Genomic DNA, 19,497 nt, shown 5'->3' with positions numbered 1-19,497 from the left:
GTCCAGGGCCTGACGCAGGACTGGGTATACCTGTAGATGCTACAGGGGCTGGGTCCCTGGTAACACACAGTGGAGCTCAGAGGCACCTCAAACCAAGTGAACAAAGCCTGGAGGGGGTTGGGTGTGGCTGCCACAGTGGCCAGGCTCTGCTCAAACCTGGCTAAAGACACTGGGCATGCAGGTGAGGATGGCGAGGCATATGTCTGAGAGTGGCCCCTCGCTGACCCTGTGCTGCCCACAAGCCACATATAAGGAAAGCCAAAAATGAAGACGATTGGGTGAAACCTTTCATATTTTAATGTAGGAAAATCATTCATGTTAAAAAACAAATGAAACTATAGAGGCCAACCATGAAAGCTGCACTTGTGGGCCAGGGCAGCTTGGTGGGCGCCATGGGGCTGGACTTGGCCCTGGGGTACACTTGTCCCTCACCTGCGTGGGGGTCATCTGGGCTCCAGCTGCAGTGACGAGTTGGGTCAGGGCTCACTTGGGCCTTTGTCCTGATGTCGCTATCCACCCTGCTCCTGACTTTGGTTACACAGAAATAAAGCCAGAAGCCTGGGTGATCCTAGGTGGTGTGGCATGTGCAGGCAGCAGGTGGAGCTGCCTGAGGGCTGCTGGTCCTGAGGGCTGCTGGTCATTTCTGGCCTGGGGCTCCGGACCCTTGAGGCCTGCACCCCCAGACGCTGGGCCTGCCTCTGGGTCCCATGCATGCAGCGTTGCTGGCACCAGGCCCGGCCTCCTGGTCCCCAATGTCCTTAGGGGAGGCCAATGAGAGGTTGGTTCTCTGGCTTCTCGTATAGTCATTTTATTTAAATTCCAAACAAACCAAAGCAGAAGAAAGAGATGACCACAAGTTAATCAGTCTACTAACTGGGAACCCCAAGTCTCTGGCTCCAGCCAGTGGGGTGGCTAATGGGGTGGGGTCTGGGACCCCAGGCCTGCCTGCCGGGCACCCAGCACAAGTGGGGCCCCTCCTCTGAAGCCAAGGAGAACCCAGAGCAAACATGGGAAAGGAAAGCAAAACCAAGGAGAGCGCAAGCGCAGAGCCACCTCCCTGAGGTGACCTCGGCGTCATGAGGTGCCCAAGAGCCCACAGAGTCCGGGCCTGGTGAGGTAAAATCTGTGCATTTATTTGGTAGGGAACACGCTGTCAGGACTCCTCATTGCCGGAATCATCCTCGTCGTCCCCGAAGCAGCTGTCAGCCTCAGCCTCAGCCTCAGCCTCAGCCTCGGCATCCTCATAGTAGTCGTCGTAGAAGAGGTCCGAGCCCTCGTCGGGAGCTGGAGCCCGGGTTTGCACGCAGTACTCAGCCAGCGTAGTGGGCACCTTCACACCATCCCGCTCCGCATCCACCTTGGTCCCCTGGACCTGCTTCCTGGGGGGAGACGGATGGGAGTCAGGACCCGCACCCTGGGAAGGGGAGGATGCAACGGGCTCACTCAGGTACACACAGACAGAGCACTGTCCTGTACATGAGGCGGCGGGTGATGTTTATAGGCAAGGGGGGACAAGTGAGGTGACAGAGAGGCAGCAACCCACGGTGCACATACCTGGTAGCCTGATGCCCTAGTCCTAGTGCAGTATCTCTGAAACCGGAACCCCACAAGGCCAACCTACAGACGCGGAAACCTCTAAGCCTGCGTCACCTGATGGAACCTGCCATGGCTGGGGGTGAGTAAACAGGCAGGCGCAGCCAGCTCAGCTCCCCCACATGGACACATGTGAGATGGCCCCCGGGGAGTCTGCAGGGATAAAAATAGTCTGGATTCCATTTCAGGGCCTCCTGGGCGGCCAGGGAGAGCTGGCGGAGGTGTGAGTGCACGCAGCCTGCAATGGGTGGCTTGTGCAGCAGGCTGGCAGAGTGGGACTGTTTGCCGGTGGGGCCAGCATCACCCATCCATCACAGCCATTCCTGAGCACCACAAACAGGAAGCTGTAACTGCCCAGCATCAGGGACAGCTGTCCTGGGGTTGCAGGGGGACACAGAGAGGCAGGGAGGGTTCGCCCAGTATACTCGCTCATGGTACCCCTGGGGGCTGTGTGTGGGTCAAAATCGTTTAGGAAATTCTTATGTAAACCACCACAGAACCACCAGCAAAAATAGGCCAAGCCTATGTCAGAAAGCCAACACACTTTACTGGCAAAAAAAACAAACCACAAGAGGAAAGGGACCACAGGACAGATAAGGCTGTCCAGGCTGTGGATCACCTGGACAAAACCCTGTGCCCCAATGCCATATGCACACAGACACATGTGCACACACATATAAAACAGGACTAGTCAAAGCAGGATAGGATGACGACCACTGTGACCACTCTCACCACTGTGCGGCTCGGAGCAATGAAGATAGCTGTGTAGAGACAGGAGTGAGCAGGTTACGACAGGCGAGCACGTGGACAGCCTGAGGTCAGGCACCTATAAAAGGCGGTTCTCTAGTCTGTCCAGGCCGGGGGGGGATGCAGTCACAACGAAATTCACTGAACTGAGCCCCGAAAAAGGACGAACTTTACTGTATGTGATATGGTAGCACACCTGATTGAAAAGCGGGTGACAAAGTGGCACATGCAGTGTGGTCCCATTTTTCGAATAAAAGTCTGGAAGGATATACTGAAACATTAACCATTAGGTGTTACGATCATGAGGTTTTTGCCTCTATTTGTACCTACATGCTTTTTGCCTTCTCATTGCTTGTTTTGTTTCCATAGCTTTATTGACAAATTGCGCCCATGGACAGCTTCAGCAGTGAGCTGACCCACGTGTGCCCATGAAAGCACCCCACAAATGAGTTCATGCATGTGCCCATTGCCCCGAGGCCCCCACATTCCCAACAGCCACCGATGCGGACACACTGCCCACATTTGCCCAGCTTCCCTCAGGCAGGTTAAGCGCCTGGAGATGTGTCCTCATGGCTACGTGGACAGGCCATGGCTTGTTCTCCCCTCACCTGCTGACACACATTTGGGTTGTTCCCTGTTTTTGGTGAACCAACTCTATTTTGAACACTTGCATGGGTGCTGTGTGGACACATGCCCCGTTTCTCTTGGGTAAATACTTAGGCCTAAAACAGCTGTGTCTAACTTATTTTCTACTTAAAAGGTAAATGACAAACTGAAAACGTATTTGGAAAAAAATCTAACGAAGGGCTGTTTGTTATGAAACAGTAAACCCTATGATGAAATGTGACAATGGACAACGGACACAGCAGCTCACATAACGTGACAAACAAAACGAGGCAGATAGAATGGGTCACACAGCCAGGGGTGAAAGCTGCCAGCTTGCACACGAAGCCCAGTGTGGCACCGCACTGCTGAGGACCCACTCTGTGATGTCGCTGCCTCGCTCATGACGGGAAAGCACTGGAAACAACTGAGACAAGGGGATGCTGGTTCTGGCAAATCCTTAGGCAACGTGTTGCTTTTATAAGCAGAAAAAAAATTACGTTTTAGAAAAGAAAGCTATTTTCTAAATATGTTGATACCACGATGGTTTTTCAGCCTTTAGAAATGATTCCAAGTTTCAAAATTACAAATGTTAGGTGATGTTTACAGCAGATTATTAAGAGGGAAAGAGAAAACACTGCACAAAGCCCAGTCTCAGTAACATGAAAAACAACTGCGGGAAACATGGGTGAGGGGCAGAAGCAAGCAGTGGAGGACACGCACACGCCCAGACATGGGTCGTGGCATGCCTAAAAGCAAACAAACCACACCCCCGTTCACTGGACATGCGCAGACAGGCCACACATGACAGGACCACTGCCATCCTCAGAGGTGCTGCCTGGGAGGGAGGGAGAAAGGGAAGGATGGGAGCAAGGGGCAAAGGGAAGCCCGGGAGGAGCCGTTGGAAACCTGGGTGTCTATTTCTGGACCATACTATCAAACCTATTTGTCACACCCTCACCCCAACAACGTACATACATGGTATATCTATAAACCACAATAAACACATGGATTTGCATGACTGAGATATTTCAAAATGCAAAAAGGCAAGAAAAACACCCAATTTCCTAAAAAAGGAGAGAGACCAGGAGAAAAGCAATAGGCTGGGCTTGCATGTGGCTGCGCCTTTCCCCGCCCAGTGGCCTTGGGGTCTGTCTGTGACCCGGCTGACGTGGGAGCCTCCTCACCGGATGATGTCTGTGTACTCCCGGTCCCTGCCTTTGCTCTCTTTCCACTTCCTGTACATCACCGAGGCATCCACGTTGGCTGGGGAGAAGGTATTGGGTTCGTTGAGGAGGGAGATGACACTCAGAAGGATGGTCCTGGGAGAACACAGAGTCAGCGGGTGGAGGCTGCAGGGGTATTCACTGGTGGCATCCCCACCCCAGCAGCCGGGATCGATGCTGCACCAGGAGCCATAGGCCGAGCATGGCCCCCCAAACCACCACTGATGGGAGGATGCCCAGAGCCCCAGCTTTCTGGCTGGGGGAGCTTTTGGACACACCCTGACCTGGTACCCCCAACCCCAAAAGTGACATCTGTCTGGCTTTTTCACCAGGCCCACCCTGCCTGCTGGCCTCCTCCTGCCCTTTGCCGCATGCCCATTTCCCTGGACAGGACTACCTTCCTTCCACCTGAAACACGCCTTTCCCCATCCCCTAGAGCCCAGCCTGGCAAGTGAGTCCCCCTGTGCCACCATCTTTTACCATGGTCTGGGCTGGACTAAAGACACATAAGTGAGGCCGGGGGCTGGCAAACTCAGGGTGAGAGGTCACCTGAGGGTAGAGGTGGCTGGGCTCAGTAGGGGTTGAAGAAGGAGAGGTGATCCCAGGGCAAGATATGGACACAGGATTCCTGGTGAGTGGGGCAGGGGTGTCAGATGAGAGGCAAGGCCAGCGGAGATGGCACTGGCTCTTGGGGCCCCAATACCCTGCAGATGGCCAGTTTCCAGGTACCACAGCACTGCAAGAAAGTGTCTCCCCATGTCTGTCCCCAAGGCTCTGGCAAGGTCAGGATTGCTGGGGGCGGGGATCTACCTGCTGCCCAACTCACCTGACATTCTGGGTGGGGTTCCAGCGCTCCGAAGGCAGCTCCCCGCTCTGGGGGTCGTCCACCGGGGGATGCAGGATAGAGATACACACGTCCCCCGTCTGTGTGGGGACAGGAGGGCAGGGTCAGTACCCACACCAGCCCCTGCTGTCCCCACTACAGAGGCTGGGCGGAGCAGGCTTACCTCATAGATGTTGGGGTGCCACATCTTGGTCAGGAAGCGGAAGGCCGGTGGGGAGTAAGGGTAGTCGATGGGGAACTTGAGGCGTGCCTGGGAGTGGGCAGAAAGCAGCAGGGCTCAGCGAAGGCTGGCCCTGTTGTCACCTCAGCGCTGTGTGTGGGCAGCCCACTGCCTGTGGACTCCGTCCGTGAACACATAAACAAGGACATCAGCCTGGGATGGACACGCGTGTGTGTACAAGTCACTAGAGAACCTGCCTGCCACTCACGCCCCTCAAAGGCCTGGGGTCAGGTACATAGCAGGCTGCCTCGGGCTTTATTGGGGTCACCTGAGCTGATCCTGGCCCCCACCCTGCTGCTGGGGAGTGTGGGCACCTGCCTAGAGAGCAGCTCAGAGCCCATTCATGGCCCACGCCTGTAGGAGGGCTCAGACCAACACACAGCTACACAGACCGGCAGGACCTGGGGCCAGGAGCCTCCAGCTGGGTACTGGACACCCGTCTCAGTTTCTAGGCTGTGGGGAGGATTAAAATAGATGTGTGCACTTGGCAATTCCTCCTGACACCTAGCTGTGCCGAGCTCTGTGGGAGGAGATGAGTCAGCGCTGGGTGGACAGGCTCTCTGCCCACAGGTGTCTGTCTTGGGGTGGGGTGGGGGCGTCAGAAGGCAGACAGGAAGGTCACGGGGTAGATGAGGGAGGACCACCTGACAAGGTGACAGAGCTGCACAGACGCAGCAGGTAAGGAAGCTTCGTTTGCTTGCTTAAGCTACAGTCCCAGGCTTCGGGCTATCAGGGGACATCTGGCCTGGGGTCCTGGCGGTGCCTTGGGCTCTCAGAGCAAGCAGGCTGGGGGCCACTCAGAGCATTTGGGCCAAGTCCCTCTGTTCCTGGGTGAACTTGCTGAGACCACTGGCCATGGCCACAGAGCAAGCCTGGAACCTGGGTTTCAGCACCTGCCCTGCAGTTCCCCAAGCCCAGTGTTGGGTTTCTAAGTGATGACCCCAAGAACAACTGAGGCCTCCTCAGTGGAACAGCGGGACAGGCTTCCCCTGCACCAAACATCCACCATGTCTCTTGTTTACTGCTGAGCAAACAAAGGCTCAGAGAAAGAAAGCACCTTGCCCAAGGGCACACAGCAAGTCTCTCAGGTACCCTCTTCAGCACACCACACTGGCCCGGGGGGTGGGGGTGGGGGGGCCTGGTGCAGGCTAAGTGCTCCTATAGCTTATAAAGGAGAAGTGGGAGCGGCTGGGCTGCAGGAAGTGGTTGGGAAGTGATGGTGGCCCGTGGATACTTCCCACCCCTGCATTTCCACATCTCCTGCAGAAGAGGGTCTTTCCCCCACATCCCATCTGACCACACCGGGACCCAGAGCGGGAGGATCGGGTGGATGGCAGAACCACACTGGGCCCCACGCTAGTTTCCTTGAGGACAGAGTTTATGGCAGATGTGATACAAGTCTGGCAGCACCTGCTCCTTAATCCACTCTTTTCTAGGAAAATGGGATTATCCCCCCAACAGCCTGGGAGGCTCTACCCACAATCCCTTGCAACCACTTTAGTGAGCAATAGCCAGACACCCTTGTCCCTTCCTCCCAGATCTGCAACCTTGCTTAGACTCTTGGCCTTGCCTTGCCTCAGGGTAGGACTCTATTGTCTGGATTCTGAGTGGAGCCCTTAGCCAACTTGTTCTCCAAAGTGGACAAAAGAGGCTGGAGAGGAAGCTAGTTCAACTTTTCTGAAGCCAGCCCCAAATCCATTCTCTGCATGGGAAGGTGGGATTCCAGACACATAACTTAGCCCAGGGCTGTTCACACTTCTCCCCTCATTCCAACCCCGCAGCTAGAAAGCACCCCCAGCAGACCAGGCTGCTCCCTCACAGCCACTTAACAGGCTGGCTAAAACATCAGCCAAAAGTGCAAACACAGACATCTGTGGCCTAGCGTGGTTTTTGCTTCCCAGCCAGGCTGAACCTGGCAGGGCCCACCAGGCTCTTGGCAGGCTGTGATGGGGTGTGTTCCTACGCTGAGGGCTCATTCCCCATCTCTTCCACAGGGAGACCCTTTGCCTTGTCCCTCTGACTCAAGAAGCCAAGAACTGCGATCTGAGAGGGGTCCTTCCAAGGACACGTCTGGGCTCAGGTGATGAAGTCGAGAAAGCTGCCCAGGGTTTTGGCCTGAGTCCTTTGTCACACCAGTCCCAGGGAAAGCCCTCGCCTCCCTGATCCTAACAACAACAAAAGGGAACTGCTCACAGTTAAGCCACCACAGAGAGCAAAAGAAATGGCCTAGAGTGTAAGATTCTGGCCTCAAGAAGCCACCTGCTCAGGAAAGTCTGAGAAAGGCCAGTTGGGGTGGTCAGAGAGGAGCCCGTGCTTCTGGGGGCAGGGTCTGGGATACTGGCAGGGGCCGGAGGCCTGGCGTCCGTGGGGGCATCTTTGCAGTGTGGCTCCCAGGGACTGGGTGGAGGATATCAGTGATGGTCCTGCCTCAATCTTCCCAAGAGAACAGATTATGTAAAGCTCGGAATAAAGCTGAGAGGGTCTGGCCCACTGATATTGGCAAGGGTGGCCGCTTTCCAAGCAGGTCCTGGCTGCCAAGGCCCCAATCTAGGCCTTTGTTGGAACCCCAGCAAGTGGCTGAGCCACTGCCCCCACCCCACTCCCCCACCTCCCGCTGCTCTCCCTCCCCCAAGGCCGGTGCACCCTAACAATAGTGCTTGCTGGGGAAGCCTCTTCTGGAGAAGTCTCTTTGCCTCTTCGGGAGGCAGGGAAGGCAGCTGAAGGCTGGGTCAGCTGGGGCTCCCCCTTCACCTCCTCCGCAGGACAAGGCGGAGGAAGGGGTCACTCGGGGCTGAGCAGTCCCAGGCGTGAGGGAAGCGGGAACTCCACACCCAAATAAAACAGGGAGGTCCCCAGGCCTTCTCTCTGGTAGGCCTGAATCTGCTTTAGGGAGGCTGGGAGGCTCTCGGGGACTCCTGGGGCCCGGGAACGGTGACTGAGGAACCTCCAGCGAGAGGGCGGAGGCCTCGAGCAATGGGGAGGGGGCCACCCCAAGAGGGCAGGGGTCGCGGCATCCGCACTGAGCTGCAGGCTCACCTTGAAGTAGCCGCCCTCGTAATAAGTGTTGGGGGGCCCGAAGATGGCCACTTCCCAGTTGTACAGGTCGCCTTCGTCCACCAGGGTCACCCGGAAGCCCTCTACCGGCTCCTCCTGCAGCCCCTTGAGCTCGAGCATCAGCGCCTTCTGTGAGCTTGGCACCAGCGGCCGGGCCATGGCGGCGGCGGAGGGGCCCGGGGTCGAAGGCGCGCTGGGCCGCGGGGCCGCCGCGGGGCCGCGAGACGGGCCGGGGCTGGGGCCGCCTTCCTCCTCTACGCCACCGCGGCCGCCTGGGGCCCCCGAACGCTCCACTCGCTCTGACGCCGCCGCCTGCCCGGCGTTCCTCTCCGCCCGGCCCGCACGCCCCGCCCCGCGCTGCGCCTGCGCGCCGCCGCCGGGCCCCAACCGCGCCTGCGCGCCGCGGCCAGGACCCGACTGCGCCTGCGCACCCGCCCGCGGGGCACGCCGGGAAATGGAATGCGGCCTTTCCTGGACCTCCGAGCGCGACCGCCCGGAGGGAGGGGGCCGAGTGCGCAGGCGCCTTGGCACTTTAGAATCTCTAGGAGGCCGCCGCAGCCTCTTCTCTGACGAGCTCTTGGACGGCTGTGCGCGGAGAGGCGGGCAGGATTAGGCTGCGCCGCTCCGGCCCGGCCCGCCAGGCTTTTGGGGCCTTTTCTGTGACGTCTCCGGGGCGGGGCGGGGCCGGGGAAGGTGGGGCAGGGGCCCGGCCCCTCTGCGAACGCTTCTCGCCCCCTCCTCGGGCGGGGTCCAGCGGTGCGGCGAGTCCTGGACTCCGCGACCTGCCGGCCCTGAACCTGTTTCCCCATCCTTGAACGGGGTTGGCGGACTCCCTTTCCGAGTATCTAGAGCGAGCAGAAAGGAAGCGGGGCCGATGGGGAGGCGAGGGGGCAGGGGAGAGCATGCGCTGGGGCTCGCGCCCCGGGTCCTCGGCGGGCGGTTCCACAGTTTTCTGTCGGAGGGGCTGAAGATAGGGCCGAGCTCTGGGCAGGGGCGAAGACCCCGCGAGGGCAGTACGGGCCCGAGGGAGGCGGGGAGGCCTTAGCAGAGCCTTCAAGTTACCACTCGGTTCAACAAAGGAATCAGAAGACATGGACAAGGCGCTGCCCCACAGACAAACTGGGGAAGTCATCACCACTCATGTGGCACCCAGTCTGGCCGACCCCCACCTTCCTCCAGCCCTGACCCTGACTGCCCTAATCTTAGGTTGACCTTTGACTCAACCTGAGTCCTGACCCCAGCTAGCCCTGACCCAAGGTTTCACCCTGACTCGACTGAGCTCTGACCTGGCTGAGTACCGGGCCTTGACACCCACACACCCCTTGCTAGGTCATTTGGTCAGGAGAGTTAGGTGTGGTGTGCTAGCCTCCATCCCTCCACCTCCATAGAGTGACAGCTCCCCATGAGGGTGACGGGTTGTCGCCCCGACCCTCCCGCTGTGCCTGCAGCCCGGCAGGTGTCCTGGGCAGCTAACAGCTGCAATACCTCAGGTTTGGCCAAGGTGACTACCTCCCTCAGATGCCCTAACACCTGGCCCCTTGCCTTGTGACAAATGACAGACGGGTGAACCTGTCTAGGGGAAGGAAACAGTAACACTGGAGGAAAGAGGGAGAGGAATCAGAGCCTTGGACAGAGCAGCAGTTCAAATGGCTGCCCAGGACTGGGCTTGTCTTTCTCATCGCTAAAGCTCTAGACTTAGTCTCTCAGGTCCTCTGTCCTGCACCCTGGGGACCTGGGGTGGGCCCCTCACCTGCCAAATGCGCTAACTTTGCCAAGTGGTCCAGGTGTCCTGACCCTCATTGTCTGCTCATAGCACCGAAGTCACAGTGTTGGCATGTGGCAGCCAGTCAATAAACAGTAATTAATCAACATTCTAACAGATTTCCCAAGGTCTCTGACTACGTACACCCCACATCCCTTGGAAGTACTTGGGCGGGGGGGGGGGCAGTCCTGGAAGTGGAAAGGGAGGTACTGGATTTGTGCCCCACATACTCAGCCAACCCACTGGGGGCCTCATCTCCCAGGAAGCCTGCTGTGGTGGCAAATGTCTGCAGTTTCTTTCAGTTTTCTGGCCACAGCACCTTGATTTTCCTGGGGGCGGTTTCCCCATCTGCCAAATGCAGGTAGTGACTTACCCTCTTCATGACGGTGATCAGAGCCAAATGATGTGTTTCAGGCCTCGAACATGACATCACTGCCATTAGTATCTGCCCAGTTGACCTCTTCTTCAGACAGCTGGAGAAACTGAGGCCCAGGGAGGAACTGCTTGGGTGAGGCACATGTGGAGAATGGGGCTGGGAACTTGGTCTCTGGCTTCCAGAGCAGCCGGCCACAGGGGCCCACAGCCCTGGGGAAGGGCCTTCTGGGTCCAGGGCACCTCACTAGGTGCCTCAGTGCCCTCAGCTCCCATAAAGTCATATCCTGGTGATGGTGGGGCCTACTGGGGCTTGGTGGGTATGCTGCCAGGTGGAGAAGCGCTTCTGTGGTTGGGCTGGGGGATGGAGCACACAAACCGAGTAGGCCTCAGGCACAGACTTTATTACTGCTGGGGGTGGGGGGGGCTTTATGGGTGTGTAAGGAGGGGTGCCCGTTTTCTGGGACCCTTGGCTTGCCCCTGAAGGGGGCTGGAGCATCATTTTGGTCCGAAGCTGGGTGTGAGGAAGGCTCCCCACACCCCCTGCATGAGAGGCACCCAATCCTCTTCTTTCCAGACCCGTGTCCTGTCAGGAGCTGGTGAGCCAGGCCTCGCAGTGTCCCCAACTGTCTGGGTGGAGAAGACAGACGAAGCATGAACAGAGCTCAGCCCACCGGCTTGACCTTGGCGATGAAGAGGGCAGCAGCCTTCTCCAGGAACTCCTCCCGGGTCATGGGGGAGCTGGGCCTCCGGGCCACCAGGGCACGGTCCATGGCTTGCGCCAGACTGTCAGGCCCCAGGCGCCAGCCGGCTTCCAGGTATCGAGCAGGCGCGGCAGCACTGTCGCTAGCCTGCAGGGCCCCCTCCAGGGTGTCCAGCACCGCCTGGCCCATGCAGCGGTCAGCTGTAGCCAGGGCTGGGTCCTCCAGCAGTCGGTAGAGTGCGCCTGCCCGTGCCACGAACTCCAGCAGCACGAAACAGGTGAGCATGCCGGTGCGGAAGACACCCAGAGGTATGGCCTCATGGTCCCGGCACTGGATCTTGCGTAGCAGAGGTGCCACCACCTCCTCGGGGGCCTCCCCATCGCGGCAGATGCGCTTGAGCAGCTCGCTGTAGGTGCGCCCATCCAGCCCTGGCTTCTTGCGCCCACTGGCGCTCAGGCACTCGTAGGCCACACCAACGTTGTTGTTGAAGGCTGTCCTGTTGATGGACAGGGGCGTTGGGCCAGCCAGGCAGCGCCCAGCATCACCTGGAGGCCCCCCAGCTTCTTGTCCCCATTGCTCTTCCTCCCACACACCAGGCTCAACCCAGCCTCCAGGCTTTGCACAGGCTGAGTCCTCCCCCGCTGATTGCCTGTCCCCCAGTCACCTTTCTTGGGGGGGGGGGGGGGGAGCCCTCCCTAACTCTGTCCTCCTCTATTTTTCTTCGTAACAGTTAACCACCATCAGACTTACTATATGGGGCCTTCTAAGTTCATGTCTTTCCCACCCAAACTTCAGCCCAGGAGCCCATGTCAATGTTTATCTGTCACTGTACTGCCCCAGTGTCTACTGCCCGGCCCACAGCATGTTCTTGATAAATGTCTGCTGAAGCAGCCAATGGGCAACTGCCCCATGGGACCCTCCAGCTGGCCCTCCTGACAATCACACTTGCACTTACGGGTGGTCACCCTTAGCCAAACACTTAACATGGCCATTTAACATGGGTTAACGCATTTCACTCCCCTACAGTCCCACTAGCCAAGATTCGGCAAACTACAGCTGTGGGTCAAATCTAGCCCACAGCCTGTTTTTGTAAACAACGGTTTATTGGGACACAGTCACATCAATCCAGACATGTTGCTAGTGGCAAGTTTTCTCGCTGTAACAGCAGAGTCCAAAGCTGACAGTACAAGGTGTGATCAACAAATATGTTGCATGTTTAAATAAGAAAAAATTTATTACAGTAAGACATATTGCCATTAATCACCCTCAAAATACTCCCCCTCGCTTTGAACACACCTGTCCCATCGTTCTTGCCACTTTCTGACTTTGGGGAAGAGCCGGAAGTTGCACGGTACCAGATCCAGTGCATAAGGTAGATGAGGACACACTGTAATGTTTTTATTTGACAGAAATTGCCGTATACCACAAGAAATGTGTGACACAGAGCCTTTCCATTGTGATAAAAAAATACAGTGAATGCTGCTGCCCAATGCCATCCAATAAAAAGGCAGGGATCTTCAATATAGGAAGTGGTACAATGAACCTTAGTAACAGTGTGTCACAAGTTTCAACTTTTCAGTGCAGTTGGATGTGAGTCGGGTTGAGAGGTGTGTTTTAAAGTGTGCTGTAAATCATCCTCCATCACAACACTCCGTGTCATACATTGCTTCTGATATACGGCAATTTCTGTCAAAAACATCATGGTGTGTCCTCATCCACCTTATTCACCGGATCTGGGACCATGAGACTTCTGGCTCTTCTCCAAAGTCAAAATGATTCAGAACATCGAGGCAACCATGACAGCGCAACTATTATAAAGACACTCATCAAAGAGGACTTCCAGAACTGCTTCAGGAAGTGGCAAGAACGATGGGATAAGTATGTTCGAAGTGAGGGGGATTAGTGGCAATGTGTCTTTTGATGTAATACATTTTATTTAAACATTCACCATATTGTTTGTTCACACCTCATACTTGCTACCTGGCCTTTACAGAAACATCAGTCCTGCTGTCAGCTGTGATATGGGGGTGGCTCCTTGCCCCATGAGGAACCTGAGGTGCCTTGGCCATACTGTAAGCTTCACAAGCAGAGTTGGGGAGCATAGCAGTTAAATGTGCTGGCTACTGGGTGAGTCTGTGTGGCTAGTTGACCCCGTCTCACTCTCCTCATCAGATAAACAGGCCCAGTTTACTAGTTCCTAGTTCCACACAGTTTACTAGTTACTAGTTCCACAGTGATACATGCGTAGTGAGGCGTAGGGCGGGCTGATGGTCAGGCCAGGGATCCCATGGAAGAAGGAGCTGATATCAGGCCTCACATGCATCTTTTCTGGGAGATCAGCTCCATTGTTAGGGAAGATTCACACTGAAGCTCCACTCTTATCTCATGTGTGACCTGGGCCTGTCACCTTACCTTTCTATAGGTGAGCATGCAGTGGGAGCCCAGCAAACCCTGGCCAGTATGCAACGGGAGCCCAGTGAACGCTCGCCAGCATGAAGTAGAAGCCCAATAAGTGCCGGCCAGCACAGAGCGGGAGCCCAGTGAACGCAGGGCAGCATGAGGCAGGAGCTCGATAAACACTGGCCACTCAGGTCACGACTGCTGCCCAGCACGGGGCTTGTGGATGGATGTGCTGACCCGGTAAGTTGTGTGGGCCAAACCTGTCACAGAGGAAACCGGGGCCCTCAGGTGAGAGGGAGGTAGTCTGGGGTCTCTGTCCTAGCTGGGACTCAGTCCCCGCCTATCTGGCTGTAAACTGTCTTCCCACATATTGGGCCTTTGGATGTGCTGGGACTTCTGGGTGTGGATATCATGGGAGTGCTGAGGGTGCAGCCTCCGCTAGGCCAGCATTGGCTGCCATGATTAGGGCATACTACATAACCCTCAGTGGGAGATTTTATTCCTAACTCCTTTCACCAGAAAGGCGCTAAAGAGACCCGCTGTGAATAAATGACCGTCGTGAGTGTCCTGTCAGCTACCCATTACAGCATAACAAGTTACCCCAAATCCTGTGGCCTAAAACGACATTTACTATGTTGGGGTTTCTGTGTGCCTGTGATCTCTCCTGAGGTTGAGGTCAGGATGTTGGCCGGAGGTGTCCCATGTGATGCCTGGGACATGAGGCCTCGGCTCCTTACCCTGGGGTGTCCCCGCCGGGTGGCCTGAGCACCCCCACACATGGCAGCTGTTCCAAGAGCATGGGACCGAGGCAGGAGCAGAAGTCACTCTCTGTCTGGTCTGCGACATCCTGTGGATGTGGGAGGCAAGTACATGCAGATACCAGGAGGTGAGGGTCTCTGGGGTGCTCCAAAAGGATGGCCTCCACTGTGCTGTCCAACTCTCTCTTCCCTGTGACTGAGGCCTGCGACTTGCTTCAGCCACTGAAACGTGAGTGTGAGTGACCCATAGTCAGCACTTAATGGCATTCTCAGCCAACCAGCACCCCCTATGGTCCACGCCCTGGCCCCGTGGTATGAGAGGCAAAGCTGATTCATGTTACAGCCACTGAGATTTTGGGTGTCTGTTCCTGTGGTGGGACTTAGCTCACCCTGACCAGTGCATCCAGCTCTGGGCCCAAAGCCTCTCACCCAGGAACCTGGTGGACACAAAAGGGACACTCGTTGGCCACCCCTGCAAGCATTCACTGAGCACAGGTGGCCCTGCCCCGCGTTCATGTCCCAGTCCCTGCACCTTAGCAACCGCATGAGGACCAGAAGGCCAATTTTGTGCCAAGGGCTTAAGGCTGTGCCCCACGTGAGCTTATCATTATCATGACCAGGGCTGCGATTTGGCTGGGCTGTCCAGACACTGTCTATCTTACACCCCTGACCTTGTCAGGCAGGAACAGCAAAGGGTAATTACAGCCCAGTGAGATCACAGTTGTGAAGGGGAACTGGGAAAGCAGCCCAGAAGAAGGCAAGATCACCCAACTCATATCTGCCCCTCCTGGGGGCTCCCCAGACCATTCCTGGCCACAAGGTGTACCCACACCATCTACTGAATGGGGGTGGGGCAGGCAGTCAGCTCTGGATGTGGCAGATCCACGATGGGGAGCCTTAGCTGCCCTATCTGTGAGATGGGACTGGACACTTACTGAGGGCTCCCGCATATCAGCTCCTACACAAAGCAGTTTGTGAAGCATTGAGAATTTGTCAAAACAGAAAAAGAGTGTTTATGGGATGTCTCCAGAAAGAGACAGTTTTCACTTTAGATCAGCGGTTCTCACTGGGGGCTATTCTGCCCATAGTGGACACTGGCCAATATCTGGGGACATCTGTGGTTGTCACACTGGGGGTGCTCCTGGCATCAGGGGAATGGGGGCCAGGGATACTGCTCATCTCCCCCACCCCCCTTGTGCCCAGGATGGCCCGCTAGAGGTGATCTGAACAGGGGAGCCTAGCCTAAAGCCACTGGTGCCTTCTGCATGTCTTCCAGTGTCACGGGAACCTGCAGGGGACAGCATTACAGCATTGTGGCTTAGGAGGATGCCTTGGGGCCACACTGCCTGGGTCTGACTTTGATTCTGCCCTTCATGGCCATGCAGCCCTCAGCAAGTTCCCAGACAATTCCTGAGGCCTTGAGGCTGGCAGGGAGGTGGTTGGGACAAGGCTGCCACCATTACCATTCCTAGATGCCAGCACTTCTGACATCTTGAGATGCTGGCACAGGGGTTTTGGCTGACTTCTTCCCAGATCTCCCATGGTGATAATGCCCCAGGACAGCCCGGCCAACCCCTCAGCATCAGGGCAAAGCACCTGTCTCCCACACCTGGCCAGGCTTTTTCTGCTCCTGACCTACTGGGCGTGGGTAAGGGGCTCCTGACTGTGGCTCCATTCCTGGGGGAACCAGGTGAGCCTGCCTAGGTCCCGCCAGCACCTGTTGCTCCCCCTGCTCACTGCTCATCTCTGTGCCCCTGCTGCTCCCAACTGTCTCTAGTAATGGCCCCAATGTCCCTGCAATGCAGTGACTAGTGTCCCTACAAAATGCATGTCCATCTGGTACCCATGAGGCTGACCTTATTTGGAAATAAGGTCTTTGAGACATAATTAGTTCAGGATCTGGAAATGAGATGAAGTGGCTCTAAATTCAATGACAGTGTCTTAGAAAAGAGAAGACAGAGACACAGAAGAGACAGCTGTGTGACAAACCAGAGGCTGGAGTGATGATTCCACAAGTCCAGGGACACCAAGGACTGCCAGTTTCACCAGGAGCTGGGACAGGGAGGGAGGACCCTCCCCTAGAACCTCTGGAGGGAGCATAGCCCTGCGAGACCTAAATTTCAGATTTGTGGCATCCAGAACATTTCTATTGTTTTAAACCACGAAGTTTCTGGTGATTTGTTACAGCAGCCGCAGGAAACCAGTAGTTTCCTGTTGACCCTAAATCCAACAGTTTCTCAACCCGCATCTACTAGGCCACTGGACACAGGGCTGCTGCCAGCCCACAAGGTGCCTTTGTGTGATTTAGGAAAAAACTCTGCAAAAAGCCTTCATATAAATATCTTTGTCTGTGATGTCTATGGTGTGAGTGGCTTGTGCAGTGCTTGACCTGAACAACTGTACATGTGGCTCTGCCACCGACTACTTTTCCTCGTTGGCAGATGTCCTGGGATGCCACCCTCTTCTGGTTCCCTCCTTCACGTCTCTTTTGTGGGTTCTCCCATGCAGGGGCTCCTCAGAGTTGTGTCCTGGGCTCTTCTCAGCTCTTGGGAGGCCTTCATAACCCCTCCCTGTTGACAAACGCCTGTCCCTGTCACAAATTTCAGTTGAAGACCTGCCTGTCTACTTTCTTGCTGGTTGTCCCAACCCCCTGACTTAAAAATCCTCAAGCAACTCGGAACTTCCGCCATACCAGTGGACATCTCCCATCTCAGTGGACAGCCCTATGGACACCTGGCACTATCTTGTGCACACCCCTTCCACCCTGGCCCCAGCAAACCCATCAGCTCAACTTCAGAGAATGTCCCAAGCCCGTGTGTCCCACCAACTTGCTCCTCTTCCCAGGTGCCCACTTCAGGGTGACCCCGGCCCTCAGACACCCCACACTCCCTTTGCTCCTGTGGTAGAGATGTAGATGCCCCGCTCAGATGCACACCCTTCACACCCTCTCACTGCCAAGCTCCCGCCCCAGCATCTCTGCTTTTCTTCTTGCAGCCTGCACCCGACTCTCTTGGGAGGGGTGCCCAGAAGCACCTGGGAATACTCTAAGTAAGAATCAGGCTGAAATGCCTCCTTGCTTAGCTTCCCCTCCCCCTTTCTGGGGTCCCCTGGGAGCGTCCCCTTATAAAATCACCCCCCACATGAATGCTTGCCTCAGGCTCTACTTATGGGGACTCCTCACCCCCACCCCAGCCCACCCCCATCCACTTAGTGACTTCATCTGGTTGATGCTGCTTCTCCCCAATCCACCTGACGCAAACCATGGGGTCAACACATTCCTCAACGGCCTTCCAAGGGCTCAGGACTTTGGGAAAAGGGGGACGCGTGGGGAGTAGGCAGAGGCCATTCCCTGCACCCCACCATGCTTCAGCCATGGGAAGGCTGTGGGTCCCATACTGCACCTGCGGCCTCGTGCCTGTAACACCTTTCCCTGTGTGTCATGCTAGGTTCTTCCTGGACATCCCTCCTGCATACTAAGAACCTCCCTCTAGGGCAGGGGCCTTGGGTTGCTCTGTCTCCATGGCCCAGCCCTGTAAATACTCATTTTCTGGCTGAATGGACGGGGATGCTACGACGCTCAAAACGAGGCAGTTAGGAGGGACCTGCATCAGAGGACTTGCTCCTTGGCGCAGTCCTTTCTGGGCTGTATGATTTTCAAAAGTTGGGTGGGCTGCAAGGGGAAATTTAGTACCTGTAAAAAGGTGTCATAAAAGACGGAGCCAACAGGACTATCGACGCCAGTGCACGGCACGCTGGCCACAGCCAGGTTACGCTGGGGACCTCCAGCCCATTTCGATCCGGGTCCACCCAGCCCCAGGGAAGCACTGCGGCCTACAGTTCCCAGCATGCCCCGCGCTCCGGCGCCGAAGGCGAGGAGCCCCGCAGAGCACGCTAGGAATTGAAGTCCGGCCGCGGCCCCTACCCTCCCAGGCCCGGCCCAGCCCCGCACCTCTGGGAGTAGTGAGCGAGGCGAAGGTGCCACAGCGCGCGGCCCAAGCGTTGTTGCTGCAGCAGGAGTTGGCCCGGGGGCTCCCCGGCGCCGCCGTTTGCAGGCGAGCGTAGGCCCATGTTCTCGAAGTAGTGCGCCAAGAAGGAGATCGGCTCCTCGGGCCGCGCCTCCAGCACCTTCAGCAAGGCCGCGCGCAGCATGTCCGTCACGCCGACCTGCCGCAGGAAGTCCTCCTCGCTCTCGGTCGTTGCTGCCGCCCGGGACACCGACGGCCGAGTTCCGTCGGTGAAATTGGCCGCGGTGACCACCACCGACCGCCGCTTCTCCACTGCCGCCATCTTCACTGAGGGCAGCGGGACCGGAATCGCCGCCATATTCTACAGTGCGCTGGCGCCTCTGAACGGCCATCTTGGTTAAGGGCATACAACGCCGGATCCCGCTGGGAGACACTGGGAAATAACAGTACCGGCCACCCTTTTCTCTAGGTTCTAATTGGTACTCTCCCTCCAGTTTCCTCTTTATGTGTACTTGGTTTTCTTGGCTTAGGCCCGGAACCTGAACTTTGCCAGACTCCAAAATGGCTTCCAAGCAAGGGCTTGGTTTCTTGCATGAAGCCAAATTGCTGCCATCTTCTTAGTGGGCGAGGCCTCCCTTAGCGTGGTTTTCTAGCAACCAGTTTCCTCGGTTACCAGAGAAGCCGGGGCGCGCGTCGGGTGGATCCACCCAGATTCGAGAACTGAGCACCACCCTTACCCCCTTTTTTCTGATTTTCGTCTTTGAGCCTTTACGCTCAGCCTGTCTTTAAATCTAACCCAATCTTGGTCTGAGTTTATAGCTCACTTTGTAGGGACACCCCTCCTTCCTCCATCCACCCACCAGGCTGCGTTAGGGGTCTTCCCTGGGCCCCCACCGTCCATAGTCCCCTGTGCATGTTCGAGGAATGAGTGGACCACCTATGGTCCGCAGTTCCCGGTTCCAGGCTGTTACCTTTCATCACCACCGGAGAGATTTTCTCACACCTCATCCTCTAGCTCTCTCAACTCGCCCATAGCTCCCCAGTGTCCATAGGCTCAAGTCCCTGGCATCTGCTGATCTCATGTCCAGGCCCTGTCTCGCTCCTCTCTTCTCCTTATTAACACACCACTTCTCTCCTGTGTCCACACTGTCCCACCAAATATATCCTCCACTTCTTTTGAGGACACCCGCTTATTCTTGAAGCTGTGGCATCCCTGCACCCAGGGAAAAGCACAGCATTTGGATTCTTC

The 19,497-nt window shown here is 56.6% G+C and overlaps 2 protein-coding genes across 2 annotated transcripts; both read right to left on the bottom strand.

The window, feature by feature from the left end:
• Nucleotides 1–792: 792 nt before the first annotated feature.
• On the bottom strand, nt 793–8,608 carry CDC34 (cell division cycle 34, ubiquitin conjugating enzyme). Its single transcript, XM_019657499.1, has 5 exons — nt 8,270–8,608; nt 5,177–5,263; nt 4,996–5,093; nt 4,131–4,265; nt 793–1,379 (listed from the first exon to the last, which is right to left on the bottom strand). Exons 1-5 carry the CDS (start codon nt 8,444–8,446, stop codon nt 1,154–1,156), a joined length of 723 nt encoding a protein of 240 aa, XP_019513044.1. The 5' UTR covers nt 8,447–8,608; the 3' UTR covers nt 793–1,153.
• Nucleotides 8,609–10,804: 2,196 nt separating this feature from the next.
• Nucleotides 10,805–18,695, bottom strand: TPGS1 (tubulin polyglutamylase complex subunit 1). Its single transcript, XM_019657485.1, has 2 exons — nt 18,233–18,695; nt 10,805–11,621 (listed from the first exon to the last, which is right to left on the bottom strand). Exons 1-2 carry the CDS (start codon nt 18,604–18,606, stop codon nt 11,087–11,089), a joined length of 909 nt encoding a protein of 302 aa, XP_019513030.1. The 5' UTR covers nt 18,607–18,695; the 3' UTR covers nt 10,805–11,086.
• Nucleotides 18,696–19,497: the final 802 nt, after the last annotated feature.

This window comes from Hipposideros armiger, unplaced genomic scaffold, assembly GCF_001890085.2.
Source record: "Hipposideros armiger isolate ML-2016 unplaced genomic scaffold, ASM189008v1 scaffold_275, whole genome shotgun sequence".
Taxonomy (NCBI): domain Eukaryota; kingdom Metazoa; phylum Chordata; class Mammalia; order Chiroptera; family Hipposideridae; genus Hipposideros; species Hipposideros armiger.
Note: the sequence above shows the minus strand (reverse complement) of the source record. Positions and strands in the feature narration are given on the sequence as shown.